At 35.9% G+C, this 20,440-nt stretch overlaps 2 protein-coding genes across 2 annotated transcripts; both read left to right on the forward strand.

The window, feature by feature from the left end:
* The first annotated feature begins 11,803 nt into the window (after nucleotides 1-11,803).
* On the forward strand, nucleotides 11,804-15,725 carry LOC137720106 (peroxisomal nicotinamide adenine dinucleotide carrier-like). Its single transcript, XM_068459119.1, has 11 exons — nucleotides 11,804-12,018; nucleotides 12,108-12,185; nucleotides 12,349-12,423; nucleotides 13,396-13,526; nucleotides 13,770-13,824; nucleotides 14,165-14,275; nucleotides 14,448-14,516; nucleotides 14,584-14,691; nucleotides 14,819-14,887; nucleotides 15,117-15,171; nucleotides 15,317-15,725. The coding sequence occupies exons 1-11, from the start codon at nucleotides 11,938-11,940 to the stop codon at nucleotides 15,496-15,498; spliced, it is 1,014 nt and encodes a 337-aa protein (XP_068315220.1). The 5' UTR covers nucleotides 11,804-11,937; the 3' UTR covers nucleotides 15,499-15,725.
* A 638-nt stretch (nucleotides 15,726-16,363) lies between these two features.
* On the forward strand, nucleotides 16,364-18,795 carry LOC137720107 (signal peptidase complex subunit 2-like). Its single transcript, XM_068459120.1, has 5 exons — nucleotides 16,364-16,501; nucleotides 16,609-16,760; nucleotides 16,881-16,962; nucleotides 18,272-18,414; nucleotides 18,561-18,795. The coding sequence occupies exons 1-5, from the start codon at nucleotides 16,400-16,402 to the stop codon at nucleotides 18,655-18,657; spliced, it is 576 nt and encodes a 191-aa protein (XP_068315221.1). The 5' UTR covers nucleotides 16,364-16,399; the 3' UTR covers nucleotides 18,658-18,795.
* Nucleotides 18,796-20,440: the final 1,645 nt, after the last annotated feature.

A 20,440-nucleotide genomic window follows, 5' to 3' on the forward strand; every position in this document is an offset into this window, starting at 1 on the left:
AGTACATGCATCTTAATTCTGTTTGTAGATCTTTAGAATCTATCCAATCATAGGAGATTGAAAATTCCAGATTTAATTTGCTTGTTCAAATTAATTAAGCATCATGTGCATATAATTTTAGTTTTTTTTTTTTAAACTAATGAAAAAAATTTCAAAACTTTGAGTTTTAACCAAAGTCACCTAATAACTGTTATTTAATGATAAGGACAAGAGATAAAAAAAAAAATTAAAAAAAACAAAAACTTATTCAACCCAAAGTGTTTGCGTACGTTAGCAGTGCGAAAACAAGCATCTACCAATTCAACAGAAAACCAATTGTGCAAAAGCAGCACCAAATTACTTTTTAAATATTTCATCAGGAAGGAAAATGTTCAGAGAGAGAGAGAGAGAGAGAGAGAGAGAGAGAGAGAGAGAGAGAGAGAGAGAGAGAGAGAGAGAAGAGAATGCCAACCAAATTCATTCAAAGTGACATCAACAAACCCAAAATTTTTATAGAGAGAGAGAGAGAGAGAGAGAGAGAGAGAGAGAGAGAGAGAGAGAGAGAGAGAGAGAGAGAGAGAGAGAGAATGCCAACCAAATTCATTCAAAGTGACATCAACAAACCCAAAATTTATATAGAGAGAGAGAGAGAGAGAGAGAGAGATTTGAGATAAAAAATATATATTGCTGACATCAATACATGACTACCACTTAGCCCTACATGTGGGGTAGCATGTGACAATCCGTTCCAAATTTTACGTTTTTATTTTATTTTAAAAGCGTGAATTTACGAAATTGCCCTAGAGGCAAGGACTTTGACTTCCGTTGACCATCGACTTGAGAGATGTGAGACTTATTCTTTAAGCATATACTCGTAGTACTCTTTGGTACAAACGTATAGGCGAAATCCGTTTGCGAGTCCGGATTATAACGGTATAGTTACGGACGTTCGAAATTGGTTATTTAAGGTTTAGTGTTTATTTAAATTAAATCCCCACTTTGTGGGGAAAGCCCAAAATCAGAAATGGAGGGAGGAAAGAAAGAAAAAAAAAAAAAAAAAAAGAAGAAGAAAAGGAGGTGGGTTTCCGTCCACCCGCACCCACCGCGGGTCTATCTTCCAAGGCCGATTTCGGCTAACTCCGGTGGAGTTTTTGGATGCCACCATCACCATCTTGAAGCTCTCATTCCCCTCTACAAAACCCACCCGAGAACCACCTTGATTAACCATGGTATGGGGCGGTTTGAGGCCACGAAAGTTGACGAAAATCAATGGTGCTCCGGCCACCCTTTTTGATTTTCCGGCAAATCGGCAAAGCGATGGCCGATGCCACCACTTGGGCTTTGTAGCCCATCATCCCAGGAGCAAAACCCAACCAACCTTGACCCCGTTGGACCACCGTAGACGACGAATCGACGTCGGGAAGTTTTAGGCACCCGCCGGCTTTGTGGGCAAAATTGACCATCTTCCGTCCACTTTTGGACTTCGTGGCAGGTATGAAAGTTGCTCCACTCACTGAGATCTTCATTTCTGTGAAGTTTGAGAATTTTTGGAAATAGTTGGATTTTCAGGCGAGTCGCGGCGGCGCGTGGCCAGTGGGCCGCCAATGCTATTTTTAGGCTATGTCAAATGTCTTGAATTCAGTTTTTTCATTTGAATGACGTAGGTTGATAGTTGGAACCTAAATTCGTTACGATACGTTACTTGATAAAAATGTGAATCGATGATCCGATCGTTGGATCGTCACCAAAATTGGATACATTATAATACGTAATATTTAAAGATCATAGGAATTTATGGATCGGGAATCCGACTTACGGATCTTCCTGAATTGGATTTGTAAGTTAGTAAAATAAATGTTTACGGCCACTTGTTTTAGGCAATTGGCGGAGATCTGACCGTTGGATCGTAATGAAATTTTAGTATGTTATTCTAGAAACATATTGTGGATCGTTGGGAGTTGCGGATTGGAAATCTGATATGCGGATCTTCCAGGTCAAGTTATACAGGGTTGTAAACCCTACCGTCGATCAAAGATCGACGGTTAACTTGTGATCAATGAGTCTCAAACTATTTTAGAATGTCGTTGAGGTTGTGTTTTATGTGAATTACGCATTCTTCAGATAAGAGTTCTGAGATGTGATTTGATAATTGGTCACAGAGACCAATCATTCAGGACGCCTCGATGTGTGCGCTAGAGAATCATAGTGTGGACTTCAGGTGAGTGGATCTTTTCCTTTTTATCGTATATATGGTTGAGAGTTCTATCAACACTTTTAAGTTGATTAGGCATATTATTTTCATATATAATTATTGTGAATGCTTGAAGTACTATATGAACTACGAATGGCTTGATCCCTGTTTAGGGTACGTAGGCAGTCTAACGAGACGTTAGATGCAGCCATAAAATATTTGAGACAAAAGCCTTGCTTGGGAAATTGAGTAATGCGAAGGAAATTGGTAAAGGCAAATTTTAGTTTTATGAATTAGTTAGCTAAATTAGTGTTAATTGGGTCGTCATGGATAATTATCCCTGAAAATAAGTAGTTGGGGAGTAGGACGTTATTGATTGTACACTTCACACCGTATTGTTTATAATTGAGAATGTTACGACATGGTTGAGTATTAGATTGCATCATGGTATATCAATATGTATATTACTTGCATATAATTATTGGGAATGCTTTCAAGTGCAAAGGTGAACTCAGGACACCCAGGTAAGTTCAGGTGAGTTTATGGTACTAGTTGAATCGATTGCGTTATAGCATGACTACAGTTATGTGTTAGGCAACTTCGATACTGTAGTACTGGTTGCCATGAGTTGCACATGTTATATTGAGATGCATCGAGAGCTCATAAACCTGCACCCCGGTGTTAGTGCTCCCGCCCGTGGCCAGGGCACAGTCCTTCACGTGATGTTCACCTCTCGCACATTACGCTCACCTTAGATTCAAGGTAGGTGCACAGTCCTGTCGTACAGACCACTTTAGGTGGTTCCGACTCGTAGGTGACCCGCGATTATTCGCCCAGTCTTCACGTGATCGTAGCACTTGAGCGTATTTATTTACACCCAGTCCTGTTGTACAGACCACTTTAGGTGGTTCCGACTCGTGTGCAAGTATAATTATTGAGCTATTGGCTAGCCAAGATTGATGAGATATGGATAAGTTGTACAGGTCACTATAGGTGACTCCGACTTATATGCTAGCCATGATTGATGAGATATGGATAAGTCGTACATGTCACTATAGGTGACTCCGACTTATATGCTAGTCAGGATTGATGAGATATGGATAAGTCGTACAGGTCACTATAGATGACTCCGACTTATATGCTAGCCAGGATTGATGAGATATGGATAAGTCGTACAGGTCACTATAGGTGACTCCAACTTATATGCTAGCCATGATTGATGAGATATGGATAAGTTGTACATGTTATTTTAGATGACTCTGACTGATATATTACTTTGTATTGATTTAGTTCATTTGGCCTACTTATTAATGTATGGTGGAGTTAATGGCAAACCGTGATTTTGGTCATTTCTGAATATGGTTTGGATATATGTATATATGTTGTACTGTCTTATGGAAAACGATACGGGTTTTACATTTAGGGGCATTACTTTTAGAGAGGTAATAACTTTGTGAAGCTTGGTTTTATTGCTTACTCACACCTTCTGTTTGGTGCCCACCAGGTTTTAGCTGCTGAGTTTGTATCGACAAGAATCTGTGGCGAATCTTAGTATTGATGGATATTTTTGAGGGTATGATTCTTACCCACCCTACTGTACCTTACTTATGCTCTGACATCGCGTGTGAAATGGGTTCGCTCCCACTCGTAGCAAACTCTGGTACTTAGACACTTTTAGATTCAAATTTATTCACTTTTTATACACTATCACATTTTATGGTTTCGTCACCTTCCAGGTGTCGGCCAGCACAGCTTGATTCAGGGTCCAAGTGGACTTTCTGGGTCGGGGTGTGTCATAGCATCTCATCATCACTCCGTGTTCAAATTATGGAATTCTTTTATTAATTTTAACCCTAACCAGCTAAAATCTAAAAATAAAAAATATTAGATTACTTTCCTCAATGAAAGCACATTAGCTTTTTTGATCTTTCATTTATGCTTTTGTTGTTAATTTTGTTTGAATAAATTAAAGGGAAGTCAAATAAAATGTTCGAATAATGTTAAGGAACAAATAGGAATGTGAAAATCATTATTCTAACTCTGTAAGAATATAAATATTATTATCATTGATTCATATGATAATGAGAAGAGAGCTTCAAATTTTGAACCTTTTAATGTTCAGTTTAAAAACAGTGATAATGCTAGTGTTCAATTTTAAGAAATAGTCAGTGTTTAGTTTACGAAATAGTTAGTTTTTGGTTTAAGAAATAGTCAGTATTTAGTTTACGAAATAGTAATAGTACTAGTGTTCAGTTTAAGAAATAGTTAATGTTCAGTTTAGGAAATAGTCAGTGTTTAGTTTAAGAAGTAGTGATAGTATTAATGTTCCGTTTAAGAAATAGTCAGTATTTAGTTTAAGAAATATTGTTTAGTTTAAGAAGTAGTCAATGTTCAGTTTAAGAAAAAGTGTTCAAATTTAAGTAGTCAATGTTCTGTTTAATAAATAGGGACAGTATTAGTGTTCATAAAATTGAATAATGAAAATTTTCTTTATTTTTGATCTTGTAATATTATTACTTAGTTTGTTCTAAAAAATTGAAAGAATAGTCAAATAAACAAATAAAAAAAATTGTTTATAGAGTGAGGTGAAAGGAGAGAGAAGAGTGGGGAGAGGTGAAAAAAAGAAGAAGAAGAAAAATTGATGTGGATGGGTGAGGTGAAATGAGAGAGAAAAATTGATAGGAATATGTGAAAGAGAGAGAGAGAGAGAAAGAGGTTGAACGGTTGAGTGTGGAAGAATATGTGAATGTGTGTGATGTGACGTTTGGTTCCGTGCATCAGAATGTGTTGGCTATTTTTTTTATTTATTATTATTATGTAAAACTTTTGTTATTTTCATTAAAATTTGAATTTTTTTTATTAAAGTTTGTAGATTGTTTTGGTTAATTAAAAGTTCTGAGAAGCCATTTTTATTAAAGCTCTTTTTTTGATTTTTTTTTTTTTTTTTTTTTGGGTATCAAGAAATCCAAAATTGCAATTAGGATAAAATAAATTGTATGAGTACATCTAGATAAGTAAGTCACCCTCATCAGATTTAATGAGGAACTATCTAACTAATTAGGTTACTCATCTAAGCTTATATATTGACCAAGTTTCATTGACAAAAAAAATGAAAATAAAAAGGTGTCCTTCAGCCTTCAGTACATGTCCTTCGCTCTTTACCAGTCCAAACTTGCCTTTTTTTTTTTTTTTTTTTTTTTTTTTTTTTTTTTTTTTTTTTTTTTCTGGTTCATCTTCGGTAACAGGATTCTAGTTCTGCTCACACTGGATATCCCATTGGAGGTTCCTAGCTCGGACTCGTCTTTCTTCAGGATCTTCACGTGTAGAGATCCCCATTCCAAAAGATTGGTGCTGCGTTAGAAATTCACTTGTAGATTCCATTTAGGGTTCGGCAACTGTAGACAAACTTCGACTCGTACTCTTTGCCAGGTTCCATCCGTAAGACAAGTTGATAGACCCTATTAGTACAACGTATTGTACTATAATTAGGGCCATCGAGACCTTTGGCATGGTAGATGTCAACACTCAGGACGACTTTTTGGTCCAAGTATGAGTGTTTTTCTTGTCCATCATCCTTGTTTGTCATCCTTTTCTTCTTTAGAGCTCTGTTGTAGTTATCTACATCATTGTTCATCCTCCTTGCCATGGTCAAGCTGTATAGAAAAATTAAAGACCTAATAGAAGGGATAGAACAAAAATGAGAGAGAAAAACCAAGCAAAAAGAAAGCTAGACCCTTTTCTGCAAAATAATATAATTACTTGAACGTATTTGGTACTACACGCCGAAGAAAAATTAAAATAAATAAATAAAATACAAACTTATGAACAAAGAAAAATCACAAGAATCAGGGATATAAAGCAACATATAAAAAAAAATCAAATTAATTTACAAATTGAATGATGGAGGCCATTTCTATGCAAGACTTCTTGTGTAGGTATATCGTAGTACATAATCCATGTCGGCCACTTAGATTTTTATGAAGTTCTATAAACTCTTTTAAAATCTTGATTGATTACCTATGTTCTTCTATGGATTCATTTAAAATCTTTATTAAATACATATAGATTTGTAAACTCTTTAACAAATATTTACGTTTAATTAAATACACCCTCCTAAAACAAAACACGATATACAAATTTCAATGGACTTACCAAAAAGAGATGGGACTGGATATAATAGTGTATTCCTGTTTCTCCACACAATGTTTGAGAACTCTCTCACCCTGTTCGGCGAAGATAAATAGGTGTTTTGTAAGTAAGATAAGATTTGACAGTCTTTAAAATAATAATTCTTAAAATGACAGTTACAACTTTTTTTCCAATTATTTTCTTTTAAATAAGCTTCTTAAAAAAAAAAAAAATTGGTTTCCATTGTTGGATGATACACCAACGACCAAGATATGCGAATACATGTTAGTGCGTGCATTGATAAACATGTACTCATCAATTTTAAACCTTAATAGAAAAGAAATTACGAATAAGACAAAAAATGCATCATGTCATTTAGTGTTGGTTAATAATTGTTTGACCGTGCTCTCGTAATTCATTAATTAAGGACGGAGGTACCAATGAACTAGAAAGGTGATGGACCATGGGCCTCATGCCTTGATCCAGTACAAACGGATAATTAGATTACAACGGTACCAGTGATAAATTATCTTAATGAATATGGCAATAACTTACAATGTTACCTTTAAAACTACGTGTCGGTATGAGTCATACTCTTCTTCTTCTTCTGCAGATTTCCTCTTTAGGGCTTGCCGGTGTGAGTCGTGCTCTTCTTCTTCATCTGCAGATTTCATCCTTGTCGCAGCCAAACTGTATGAAAAATAAAAACCAAGAAGAGTTTGTGTATGAGTCGGAGATGAAAGTTGATGCATGTATATATAGGAAATAGTGGCGTCTAGGTCTGGCATGCTGGCTATGGCCGCACCTTAAGGCATTGCCAACGACCACTCATACATGGCAATCTTTGATTGGTCACTTCATGTCTAAAATACACAGTGATTGGTCAACTATGTCGCACTCACTAATTAGGAAAATTACGTGGCAATAATAATGTTTTACCTAACATTTTCCACATATGAAATTGAATATAAATTGTACTTATTTGGTAATTGACAAGCAATTAGGTAATTACATGACCGGATAAACAAAAATGCACGGATTTTTTTGTTTGTTGGATGATGCATGAATATTTTATCTGAAACTTGTTTGGAAAATTTATTACGTCATTCATTACTATATATGATGGCATTCTCCATATATGCTGCCCAAATATTAATTTTACCTAAACATTTCCATAAAATTTCAAGTATAAATGGTACGTAATTACATTGAATTTTCGTATCCAAACTTCTTTGGAAAAAAATATTAAGCTATTACTATAACAATATAATTTAGATAAAGATCATCTATAATCATTACATGTCAAATTATTTGGGTGCATGCATAATCGCAATTATTTTGCATGCCCTTTGTCGTCTTTATTATGTTTTTAGATCTTTAGATAGAATAGGAGATTGAAAATTCTAGATTTAATTTGCTTTTTCAAAGTAATTAAGCATCATATGCATATAATTTTGGTTTTTTTTTTTTTTTTTGGTATCGAGAAGTCCAAAACTGGAATTAGAGTAAAATAAATTGTACGAGTACATCTAGATAAGGAAGTCACCTTCATCAAATTTCATGATGAACCATCTAACTAACTAGGTTAGTCATCTAAGCTTATATATTGACCAAGTTTCATCGACAAAAAAATGTGTCCTTCGGCTTTCAATACATGCCCTTCGCTTTTTGTCAGTCCAAACTTGCCTTCCTTTTTCTGGTTGATCTTCGGCAATGGGATTCTAGTCCTGCTCACACCGGATATCCCGTTGGAGGTCCCTGGCTCGGAGTTGTCTTTCCTCAAGATCTCCACGTGTAGAGATCCCCATTCCAAAAGACTAGCGCTGAGTTGGAAATTTACTTGTCGATTCCATTTAAGGTTTGGCGACCCATAGACAAACTTCGACTCGTACTCTTTGCCTGGTTCAACCCATAATACAAGTTGATAGACCCTATTAGTACAACATATTGTACCATAATTAGGGCCGTCGAGGCCTTCGGCATGGTAGATGTCAACACTCAGGACGACTTTTTGGTCCAAGTATGAGTTTTTTTCTTGTCCATCGTCCTTGTATGTCATCCTTTTCTTCTTCAGTGCTCTGTTGTAGTTATCTATATCATTGTTTATCGTCCTTGCCATGGTCAAGCTGTATAGAAAAATTAAAGACCTAATACAAGGCATAGAACAAAAATGACAGAGAAAAACCAAGCAAAAAATAAAAAATTAGACCCTTGTTTGCAAATAAATAAATAAAATTATTAGAATGTATTATGTACTACACGCCAAAAAAAATAAAAATAAAAATAAAAAAATATATAAATACACAATAAATTAACTTATGAAGATTGACATCATGTTCTACCAGTCACAAATTCTACTGCTATGTGAATGTGAGAGTATAAGAGATACAAATCCAACATGAAAAAGAAAAATCGCAAGAATTAGAGACACAAAGCAACATATAAATAAAATCAAATTAAGTTACAAAAAAATTGACGGAGGCCTTTTCTATGCAAGGCTTACATCGCAGTATATAATCAGACTAATCAGTGTCAATCATTCATATTTTTATGAAGTTTTATAAACTCTTTGAAAATCTTGATTGAATACCCATGAACTTCTATGAATTCATTTAAGATCTTGATTGAATACGTATCTACTTGCAAAATCTTTTACAATAATTTAAATGCCTAATCGAATACACACTCCTAAAACGAAACATGATATTCAGATTTCAATTGACTTACCAGAAAGAGATGGCGACTGGGTACTGTACTTTTCGTTTCCCGACACAACGTTTGACAATTCTCACCCTGTTCGGCTAAGATAAATAGGTGTTTTGTAGGTGAGATAAGATTTGACGGTCTTTAAAACATTCTTAAAATGACAATTACAACTTTTTTCCAAGTATTTTCTTTTAAATAAGATTCTTAAAAAAAATAATTATCGGTTTCCGTCATTAGATCACATACGAACGGTCAAGATATGCGAATACGTGTTAGTGCGAGCATTGCTAAACATGTCCCTCGTCATTTTTAAACCTTATTAAAAAAGAAATTGACGAATAAGACGACAAATTTAGCATGCCATTCAGTGCCAATTAATAATTGTTTGACCGTGCCCTCATAATTCATTAATTAAGGACGGAGATACCAATGAACTGGAAAGGTAATGGGCCCTGGGCCTCATGCGCTCATCTAGTACACGCGGTTAATTAGCTTACAATGGTGCTAGTGATGAATTATCTTAGGCCTCATTTGGTGGACAGAATGTGATGAGTTATTTTCAATTAAATTGGACTTGTAATCCAGCCAATGTTTGGTGAGAAAAATTGTATCACCGGCTGGATTGGCTACAAATTCGAAATAAGGAAAAATGCGATAGGTTATGTAATTCAATCATACACATGAGTTATGTAACCCAAAATCTCATCCTTAAGGCTCAATCTCATTCAATCTACCAAACAGACCCTTAATGAATATGGCAACAACTTACAATGTTACCTTTAAAGATTCATAAAACTTAACACTTGGTTCTTATCAGTATGTAATTCAGTGACAATGAAAAACATGAGCATATGACGTTTTGTAGCAACAATAACAAGTATTTTGGTCCAACATGTTGCTTAAGCTTTTGGCTGCTGGATTTGGCATCTTGTTTGTACGCCATTTGGCAGTTGTTTATTTGTATGCACTAATAATCATGTCATTTATAAATTATTTGTGTGGATGATATAAACTATTTCTTTAGCGCTTCTCATACAATTTCATTTTTTAAAACTAAAACTTGAAAATGAGATGGTTATTAAACGACTCTCAAGTATATAACTTATCTTACGAGAGTGGCAATTGTCCCTTCTATATTTTATTTTTTAAATACTTTATCCTTTATTTTTTTTACTAACTTTTTTTTTAATAATAATTTTCATAATAAATTCATTAAAAAGGCCATTATGGGATGCGGTTGTTGTAAGATCCCACATCGTCTAAGGGAGTGATCCTTATATGTATATTCCCATCCCTACCTAGTACGAGGCATTTTGGGAGCTCACTGGCTTCGAGCACCGTCGGAACTCCGAAGTTAAGTGAGAAGGGGGCTAGAGCAATCCCATGATGGGTGACCCACTGGGAAGTTGCTCGTGAGTTCCCAAAAACAAAACCGTGAGGCTTTGATAAGCCCAAAGCGGACAATATTGTGCTACGGTGGTGGAGCGGGCCCGGGAAGTGATCCGCCCCGAGATGTGACAGTTGTTTCTTTTCAAAATTTTAATTAAATTGTTATTTTTAAAAGTTGTAAGAAGATAGGAGCATTTTTTACATTAATAAATGTTTCACTAATTTTTATTTTATATTTTTTCAAAAAGAGGGGACAACTGGTGGCAAGTTACTGTTATCAACCCCTTCTGAGCTTGGAAAGGCTATGGGGAATTTCACACACAATTAAGCAAACTCACCATGTCGGAGTCTCGAACACAAGACCTCCCACATTTTTTTTATTGGGGAGTCACAGTCCTAATAAATAACATTTAACAAACAAAAAAAAGAAGGCTAAAATGGTTAAAAAAACAAAAACAAGGGTAAAATGGTCAAAAACAAAATATTAAAAAAAAAACAAGAGCGTCGGCAGACTTACCCTAATGTCTTATTTCCCCATCTACATTATAATCCCACCCGTCATAAAAGTTAAAAAATTGAATGCTACTTTTTCAACCACTATTATTCTTAAAATAACCTCTAATATATATCTAAATTCTGTTTTAATTTTTCAAAAGAATAATATTATAATGCTGATAAGCCTAACCGAGCTTAACCTCACCACCATGCCTCCTTTTGTGATTTTTATTTCGGTTAGAATTCTAGAATTCGATCACTTCTTAGATCTCTAGCCGATTGTAATTCTCCTTCCTCCACTCTCTCCAAACTCCCAACGCAACCCCCTTCCAAATTCCACAGCTAAACCTCAAGCCGCATTCCCAAAATTTCACCCTCATGCCCATTTTCAAATTCGCGACAACCCAATCCCAACTCTTCAAGCCCAATTTCTTTTTCTCGTCTTCCATTTCAATTTAAAAAATTTTAAGTATTATTTTATTAAAATGTTTTGAACAATAATTATACTATTAAACTAGAAAAGACTTTTTCAATAAGGATAAAATGATAAAAATCCATTCAATTTTGTCAAATCATTTTAGCTCATAGTTATTGAATTGATGGTATTTTTATCATTTTGATCTTTATTTAACAAAAATTTTTAACGAAAAGATCAAAATGATTAACGATAGACAAAATCATGAATCAGTTATATCGATTTTATTATAATACAGAATTATATCAATTTTAGAAATCATTTTAGTTAAAATGTCAATAGAAAATAAAGAAAATTTTATTGAAAGGATTTGCACTAAAAAACAAAAGCACCTACCAAACCAAACGTCATGTGCTTTTTTTTTTATTTTTTATTTTTAAACACGTCATGTGCTTTCTTGAACGAAACAACCAACCGATGAGGCGGGTCCTGATAGCGAGTGCCATCACCTCGACAAGGCCAAAGTCAGAGATAGTCTTCGCCCTCAACCTCTCTCCAAAAAAATAACCCTCGATGGCTCGCTACAGTTTCCCGAGAAAATAAGAAACCTTCACAAACATTTTCTCCAGAAAATATGTCCGACGCTTTGATCAATGGCCTCGCCGGAGCTGGCGGCGGGATCATCGCCCAGCTCATCACATATCCTCTCCAGACTGTACAAATTTTCTCGTTTCGTAATTGTTTTTCTTTAGCTTTTGATAGTCCTTGTTTTTTGTTTGAATTTTGGGTCCTGATCTGCTGCAGGTGAATACACGCCAACAAACAGACCGTGGTCTGAAGAAGGAGAAGAAGAAGCTCGGAACTGTTGAGCAAATATGTCAGGTCATCCCTCTTATCAAATTTCAGCTTCGTTTTTGAGTATTCCGAAACTTTTACCTTGTTTGGTTGCTGAGAAAATGGACGGGAAAAATCTAAGAAAGGACACACTTCTCTGTATGTTTCATTTTATCTGATTATTCTGCCAGTGTGTGAATTTGATGTGCAGGTTATTAAAAATGAAGGATGGGAACGGTTGTACGGCGGTTTGACGCCATCATTGGTGGGGACGGCAGCATCTCAGGTGAGCAAAGCTTTAGCTCTTTGCTGGATTGTTTTACTTCTTCGAATAGTATTTTCGTTCTTATTGTTACAATGATTAGAATCTAGGATGGAGTGAGTGAAATTATACGTGCTTGTAGGAAAGTATTGCGTAAAGTTGACATTCATTGTTTGTTAGCCGAAGAATTGATGGGAAAGAGCAGAAAAATTGGAACAGTTTTTAACGGAGCAGAAACTGAATTAATGAGAAACTGTAGAGGAGTTTGGCCCTATTTACAGATGTCTCTTATACTATCTGAGCAACGGTGTAACTTGGGTTTTCGATTGGCCAAAATCCTGTAGGATGAAATGGCAGATATCATTGATTTAAGTTACTCTCTTGATTAGTACTAGTGAATGCAATTGTGTCATCCCAAAATTATATGGCCTCCATTGCTAGGTTGCGTGCATGAAGCCGCCCAAACCGATGGAGCCATGGCTGGCTTTTTTGCCCCGACCATCACTACACCTAAGCAAAACATATTATGCGTATTGGCTCAGTTATCCTTCATTCATTAGCATTTATAAGTTGAGTCTAGTTGATAAATCATGTGTATAGTTCATAACGTTTAAGAGGTCAATATTAGCAGTAAATGCTTTCTGCGAGTTAGTAATGGTAACAATTTGTGTTGATCTGCTAATATAACATAAAAGGAGACAACCCTGAGCGTATCTTTTTTTTATTATGCTTATGCTGTCGTCTGAATAACAAATGACTGCCAGCGTTAAATTGCAATGTTCTTACCCAACACTAGCTACATAAATTTTAATGCTCTTTCTGTAGTGCTTTTTGAGTCAGAAATTCCTTAGTTTGAACTTTGACATGATATAGAGCAGCTTACAGCCTTTTTTTACAAAGGACGTTACCACTAAACCTTGTGTTGTATAAATCTGCATCATTAATTTTTTATTTGGTTGTCTGGTTTCTTATCTACTTGCGATTTTATTGGTACAGGGTGTTTACTATTATTTCTATCAAATATTCAGGAACAAGGCTGAAACTGCTGCACTTGAACGGAAGAAGATGGGGGTTGGTGATGGATCTGTTGGAATGCTCTCTTCACTTTTGGTTGCTGCATTATCTGGGTATTTCTTTATTTATATGATGATGGGCCTTAAGACATTGTTTGTTTCCTAATATTTTCGAAGCTATAAAAGCATCGTTTCCTCAAAAAATTGCATTCGCTCTTTCTGAAAGCTTTTAAGAAGAAGAAAATCAAGAGAACAGTAAAGATTTGGTAGCTTTTACAGTATTTAATTTTTTTTATTTGAGTTTTTTATTTTCATGGATTTATTGCTGAAAATCTCATCACAATTTTATTCTTGCAGGTGCGTGAATGTGCTGTTCACAAATCCTTTATGGGTAGTTGTTACGCGAATGCAGGTAAAAATGAAGAGCTAATTGACTTAGCCTCAAATCTCATTGAATTTCCAAATCAAGTGACACGATAGTTCATATTTGCATGTCTTATTTGGGTAGCTTTGTTTTCCCATATCTATGCTTGTGCTAGAAGTGATGAAGTGACCTTTGAAAAGCACTGCATTCCAGGATTTAGAACTTATTTCAGAATTTTGAAATGCCTATGATGTTAGTTACCAATTTCACCAAATTATCTTATCCTTCTGTGTAGCTAATTTAACAAACTGAGCTTATGCATCCCTCACTCAAAGTATACAAGTTTGATGTTATTAATTTATTGTTTGTTCTTGTTTTGCACTGTTAGACTTATAAAAAATCCTCAAAGAAGTGCCAGCCCGGTCAGGAGCTGTTAACTGCTCCAGATGAAGCAATCCTTGCTGCAGCTGAGCTTCCTCCCTTTGGGACTACTCATGCAGTTAGTATTATGTTATTTTTTAATTCTTAATTCTTTGTCCCCTACCTGTGCACGCATGGGGGGACAGTAGTGTTTCTATTGATTTCCAGAATTTTGTTTTCTGATTCACACAAGTTTGGCTTCAGTGCCAGCAAAAAATTTTCCTATCATAACAATATATGGAAACATACAGATTCAGGAAATTTATGATGAAGGTGGAGTTTTTGGCTTCTGGAGAGGTGTATTCCCGACATTGATCATGGTATGTGAGAAGTGATTCTTATACAGGCTAAGGCAGTATGATTAATTGTTCTTGATTTTGATCACAGGTGAGTAATCCTTCCATGCAATTTATGCTGTATGAAACTATGTTGAAGAAGCTGAAACAAAGGCGTGCCTTGAATAAGAAGGGTAACAGCGGGGTTACTGCTTTAGAGGTTAGGTTTCATTTAGATTGTAACCTTTTCAGTATGATAACCTTTAACCCGAGGACTTACAATACTAACCTATGTTACTCACTCTTTTGATTTTCCTCTGAGCTAATAGATTGCCTAATTCTGCTAGATATTTTTTCTTGGTGCTTTGGCGAAACTAGGGGCTACAGTTGTGACATATCCTCTTCTAGTCGTAAAGGTAAAGGACTTAGCATATACATCTTTGTTTATGCGAAGTAATACACACTTTGAGTTATAATGTGAATGGATTGCGACCGACTGAAATGTCTTCCACTTTTTAAGCTCCTTTCAATTGAAAAAACACGGCTATCATGCTACATCCAGGAAGAGACAATGTAGTTTTATTATTACCTTGGATTTGGTTGCGTTAACCTTTCAGTTTCTTACCGAGTCTCATGCTGTTGCAGTCGAGGCTTCAAGCAAAACAGGTTACAAACGGAGACAAAAGGCAACACTATAAAGGTTTGAACTTCCAAGCTTCTTATACCGCATAAATCATGCTTTACATTGAGAAACTAATACCTCAAAACTTCAATTCTGTATATTTTCAGATAAAAGTTTCGTGTTCATGAATTACGGTGTTGCATATTATTTTGTTTACTTTCAGGCACATCAGATGCTATTTTAAAGATGATTCGGTATGAAGGACTTTACGGGTTCTACAAAGGGATGGGAACGAAAATAGTACAAAGTGTACTCGCAGCTGCTGTTCTGTTCATGATTAAGGAGGAACTTGTCAATGGCGCTCGATTCTTGCTCACCAGCAAAGTAAAATCAAAACCTCCGTAGCCGTGAACCTTTCATCCTCCCTCCTTTTCTGTTACTCCTTTCAACCCCGATTCCGATTATTTCGTCTAATAATATTATCAAGAAACTGCAGGATCAAATATTTATTGTTTGGAAATGTATTGCCATTGTTGGCCAACTGATAACCTTGAATACAAGGGATTTTTAGGGGGATCAATTTGGGATAATCTGATTGGTGTACCCATATTTTACTTAATCCACCATATGAATCGTTGTGTATTAAAAAGGAGACCCTAAGTTTGATTTTAGTGGTATCATTAGATTTTAGATGCCCCTCTCTTCCACTAACAATGTGGCAATAGAGAATTGTGTGCATTGGGCTTTCACGGTAAATCCTTAACCCTTCCCCCTCTTACTAAGACTACATAATGTTCTTGTAAATTATGGCCAATACCAAGTATATAAGTAGTGATTTCAAATTTAGAGGTTGAGCGTACTTTGGCATCTTTACGTAAGGCAGAGTTTGGTTTTTTGGGAGTGATAGTGGAAAAGTTGATAGATAAGTCACCCTTACTGCCACTCTACAAAATCGTACATGAGATTTTCACCTCATACATCTCTTCGTTCAATTCTTTTGAAGTTATTGGATCATTTTCCTCGTTCGAAAATGACTTGTGGTCTAATGGTAGTTTGTTTTTCAAAAACGAAGTAGGCTCGTGCTCAATTTTTTCCTCATTAATTAAAATGAAAATTTTGAATCGTTTTCGCATCTACGTGAGTCAAATTAACCTCCAACAAGCGGGAAATCTTAGTAAAAAAGAAAGTGGGTGCAAATAGTGTGTGGGAATTTTCACTAAATGTACCCACCGAATCCAGTTATTATAATCCCACTAAAACTGTGCCGGAAAAAACCCGTCAAATTCAGTCCTCCGACCCCATAAATATGCAGGAAAAGAAATCAGACTCGGCCAACAAAAACCCTAAGAAGGCCAATCTCCTCGACCCCCACTCCATCAAACACACCCTCGACGAGTCCGTCACCGAGGTTGGTCTCTCGCTCTTCCCTCTTGATCCGTTTTCCCTTTCCCATTTATTTTTTTTTTCAATTTTTGGTTATTTTTTTATTGAATTTTCTCTCTGCAATTCGAGCAGATCGTGACGGGCCGCGGATATGTGGAGGACGTGCGGCTGAGCAATGTGAGGCTGTTTCTGGGCACCATCATCATCGCAATCGCTCTCTTCGCTCAGTTTTACAAGAAGAAGTTCCCGGAAAACCGAGATTTTCTCATCCTCTGCATCGTCTTATATCCTAATTTATCTTGTTATATGTGTTTTTATTTGTTCAATTGCTTTGAGTTTCTGTTTGGTTGATGCGACTTGTGTTGATGCTAGCTTGAAATGTGTTTGATCTTTGACTCTTGCACGTATATAGTCTTCAATGCGGTGTTGCAGCTCATCATATTCACCAAGGAGAAGAATGCCATCCTCTTTACGTATCCTCCCGCGGTATGTTTTCTCTTTTGGATTGGAAGTGTAGCTACATTGCTTGATTGTATGTTGATATTTTACTTCTAGGTTATGGAATTTCCGGGCTATATGAGCGTCGTTGCTTTCTTCGACCATATGCTGATAACCGAAGGTCCGAATGCAGATAAAAGTGTGATTTGATAAACTTCAATACGAGACTATGTAATGGGGCACACTATCATTAGGTTCCTAATGTCTAGCTTCCTTGGTTATATCTACTATTGCATCCATCCATACTCAGCTTCCTGAGGTTCCAGGGCATGTGGGTGGAACCTGTGACGCTGTGCATAACCATTTTGGAGTTGCCTTCAATGTGGGCGCAATCCTTGTCGACGGCCCATTGAAGGCTTTATTTTCAAAGCTTTACCTTTTGCCACTGGAATAGTTGCTCTATCACCTGCAATTTAGATTAGGGTGTTTGCTTGTATTGTTAACGGGATGTTGAGTAGTGACTTATTAACGCGCGGATCCTATTTTCAAAATTTTAGCTTTATAACCTATAGCAAGCTCAGTTACCTATTAGCAAGTCTAAAGGACCCGAATACATGTAGATGATAATTTATTTATTGTTCTTCATCTGTAATATGGTGTATCTTCTTCCTTCCCTCTTGTTAGTTGTATATGCATTATGTAACTGGGACATGTCTCGGACATTATGCTCGGGTCTTTGCTGCCATCACCGTAGGGTGGAATATAAAGCAGTCTCTACTCAAATGTGTCTTGAGAGTTTCTTGTTCCTTCTTTTCGCTCTTTGTTGAGTGTTTTTCGCCGAGCTGCCTTTTGAGGGTTACTATCCATGGTTAGGTAACTGTACATGCGTGGTATGTGTGCAAGACCGATGGTTGTTTGATGATAGGGAACTTTTGTGTTTTCTTCAATGGTTGACGCAACTGCTTACCCCTGTTACTAGGAGCAAGAATTCTAAAATTCCATTTCAGAATTTGATACATTTTTTGTTCGTTTTGATGTAATCTATAGTAAAACAGAATTACTCTTTCGATTGATTTATATGATCTTATGGTTCCTTTTTCTTGTTAATATTTACCATTTTGAACTCAATCCTAATGCATAAGCAATTAACGGTACTGTTTTCTTTTTGTACTTGTTCATGAACAACTTCTATGTTGGACCACATAAGCTACAATAACGTCTAATGTTGTATATAAAGTATGATTGTTCCTACAATTTAAGTCAGAATGGTCAGTTAATAAATATATCTAGTGTGTTTCTAAATTTTGGACTCGGTGAAAGTTTGTAAGCTTTATTCAGTTGCGGTTTATTCACGCAGGATTCCTTCATAAGCACTGGATTGGTGGTCTCTTCCAAATTGCCAAGATTCTCTGGTATGTACACACTTGTTATAGCAAGTTCAGACCCCAAATCTATTTCTGCTAATCAACCAGTACAGTTCACCAATAGCGTTACTCAGTGGTCTCTCTCTCTCTCTCTCTCTCTCTCTCTCACACACACACACACAGACCAAGAACACGCACTTCTGAAGATCATACCCGCACATATAGAGATGAACAAACATGGATGCAAAATCAATATTTTCTTAACATTTGGGAACATTTCAGGTTCACCAAGGATGGAGTTTTGGTGGAGGGCCTCTTCTGGAAAGATGTCGAAGCGCTAATAAATGAATATCAGAGAGAACCAAAAAAGAGCAAGTGATTGGAAACTACATCATATCGTCGTTGGTGGAGAACCTGGTTGGAACAGAAAGAGCTTTAGTGTAGCTGTGACGCGACCATAGTTGTAGCTCCTTGACGATTTTAGCTTTTCTCACCCGTAACTTTAGAATCGAAATCAGTTTAAGCTTATATCTCATCGTTTATAAGACTTGAAGCGCATTGACGGAATTTTTAACAGTTGGGCTATTTTGTTATCTGTGGATGTTAAAGAGTACTGCTGAAATGAACGGACAAGGATTGTCTGCCCTTTCACTTCCGGTGGCCTCCTGTTTGTGTGATCACGGTCAAGTCACGTCAACATTTTATATTACTATTCATTTTTGTCTTATAATCTCTATAAAAAAACAATATAAAATGTTGACGGGACTTAACCGTTATCACACAAAACAAAAGACACAGGAAGACATTGGAAGTGGGAAGGTAGATAGTCCTTGTCCGAAATGGACTCGGGTGGCGATTCTAAAACTGTTTGTTTAACCTCTTGACTGTGAGTGAAGTGACAAAAAGAAAAGTAAAAGTTGTGTTTCTTATGATTAAAGATGTTATGCTGATCTTATGGTTTATGCCCTGTTTGGTGTTATTTTCCCAACAGGATCCTCTAGATGCTTTTGGTGAGGATCTTAAGGATTCGTGAATTATGTTTGTTTATGCGATCAATTTTTATTAAGTGCTATTTGTGTTTAATTTTAAATAAAAATATTTAAAATAATTTTTGATCACACGATATACGATGAACGGATACGACTCATAGATCTACGTAATCCTCGTAAAGAAGATTCGATGAGAATCCGGATTCGTTATTTTCCTCATCAAACTTCCATTGGATTGTTAAGAAAAGCAAAAGGGAATAGGTTTGCTCACAATGTTATATTGATTGTCAATGAATTTAAATTTTAAGATTTAGGCAATACATAAATTATTATTTTTGCTCTAAACGTGGGTAAATTAAACAATAGACATGTGGGCACAATCAATGCAGCGGTGAAACTCACTTTCAATGTGGGCACAAAAATGCACCCAATCAAAACTCGAAGTATCATGGGACCCAGCATAAAGATAATTTTTTAAAGATAACGTTAAAGAAACTAAATGTGTAGATAAAATTTGTAAATTTCACACATCCTTTTCATCTTTCATACATTCTTGTTAATTTTTATTAATTGATTTTTTTTCAATTTATTCAATCCGATTACTGAAAAGTGAAAAAAGTGCATCAGAAATAAAAACATGTGTGTGAATAATATTATTCATAAAAGGTTCATACCATAGAGTATAGACAAACACTCAATGTGAGAAAAAAAAAATTATTAGGCTAAAAGCTAATTGACAACACAGCTAAATGAATAGTAAGCCTCAGTTAGATATAAATTGAAGGATAATGCTAGAGACACTTAATTTGTACATAAAATTTACAAACTGAATGACGTGTCACTAGTAAAAATGAACACGTTCATCAACATTTAAATAATAATTCAATCATCAACTTCATTTTATTTAATTTACAAAATTTTATTTATAAATTTAATCTCGTTAATATTCCCCTAATTTGGAAAGAAAGGAATGAGAAGAAACCTGTCTCAATTTCCAATCTCCTCTCTGAGAAAAAAACCAAGTCCATAAATTAATCTCGTTCTGTTGTTCCTCAACCCGTCCCCATCCAACGCGCACGCTAGCAGCCACCCTCTTATCCGACGCCGCCGCAGCTCGCTCGCTTTCCTGTTGCTGAATCAAATGACCGTGATCCGCTCAGCGTCTGACGTGGC

Source organism: Pyrus communis, chromosome 16 (assembly GCF_963583255.1).
Source record: "Pyrus communis chromosome 16, drPyrComm1.1, whole genome shotgun sequence".
Lineage (NCBI taxonomy): Eukaryota > Viridiplantae > Streptophyta > Magnoliopsida > Rosales > Rosaceae > Pyrus > Pyrus communis.

Bases quoted from the DNA above. Each gene is read 5' to 3' on its own strand.
- LOC137720107 (XM_068459120.1), top strand. From the start codon at position 16,400: ATGCAGGAAAAGAAATCAGACTCGGCCAACAAAAACCCTAAGAAGGCC. The intron at 16,963-18,271 runs GTATGTTTTCTC...TTATTCACGCAG, and splicing joins TCTTTACGTATCCTCCCGCG to GATTCCTTCATAAGCACTGG. The intron at 18,415-18,560 runs GTCTCTCTCTCT...GGAACATTTCAG, and splicing joins ACCAATAGCGTTACTCAGTG to GTTCACCAAGGATGGAGTTT.
- LOC137720106 (XM_068459119.1), top strand. From the start codon at position 11,938: ATGTCCGACGCTTTGATCAATGGCCTCGCCGGAGCTGGCGGCGGGATC. The intron at 13,527-13,769 runs GTATTTCTTTAT...TTATTCTTGCAG, and splicing joins TTGGTTGCTGCATTATCTGG to GTGCGTGAATGTGCTGTTCA. The intron at 13,825-14,164 runs GTAAAAATGAAG...TTGCACTGTTAG, and splicing joins TAGTTGTTACGCGAATGCAG to ACTTATAAAAAATCCTCAAA.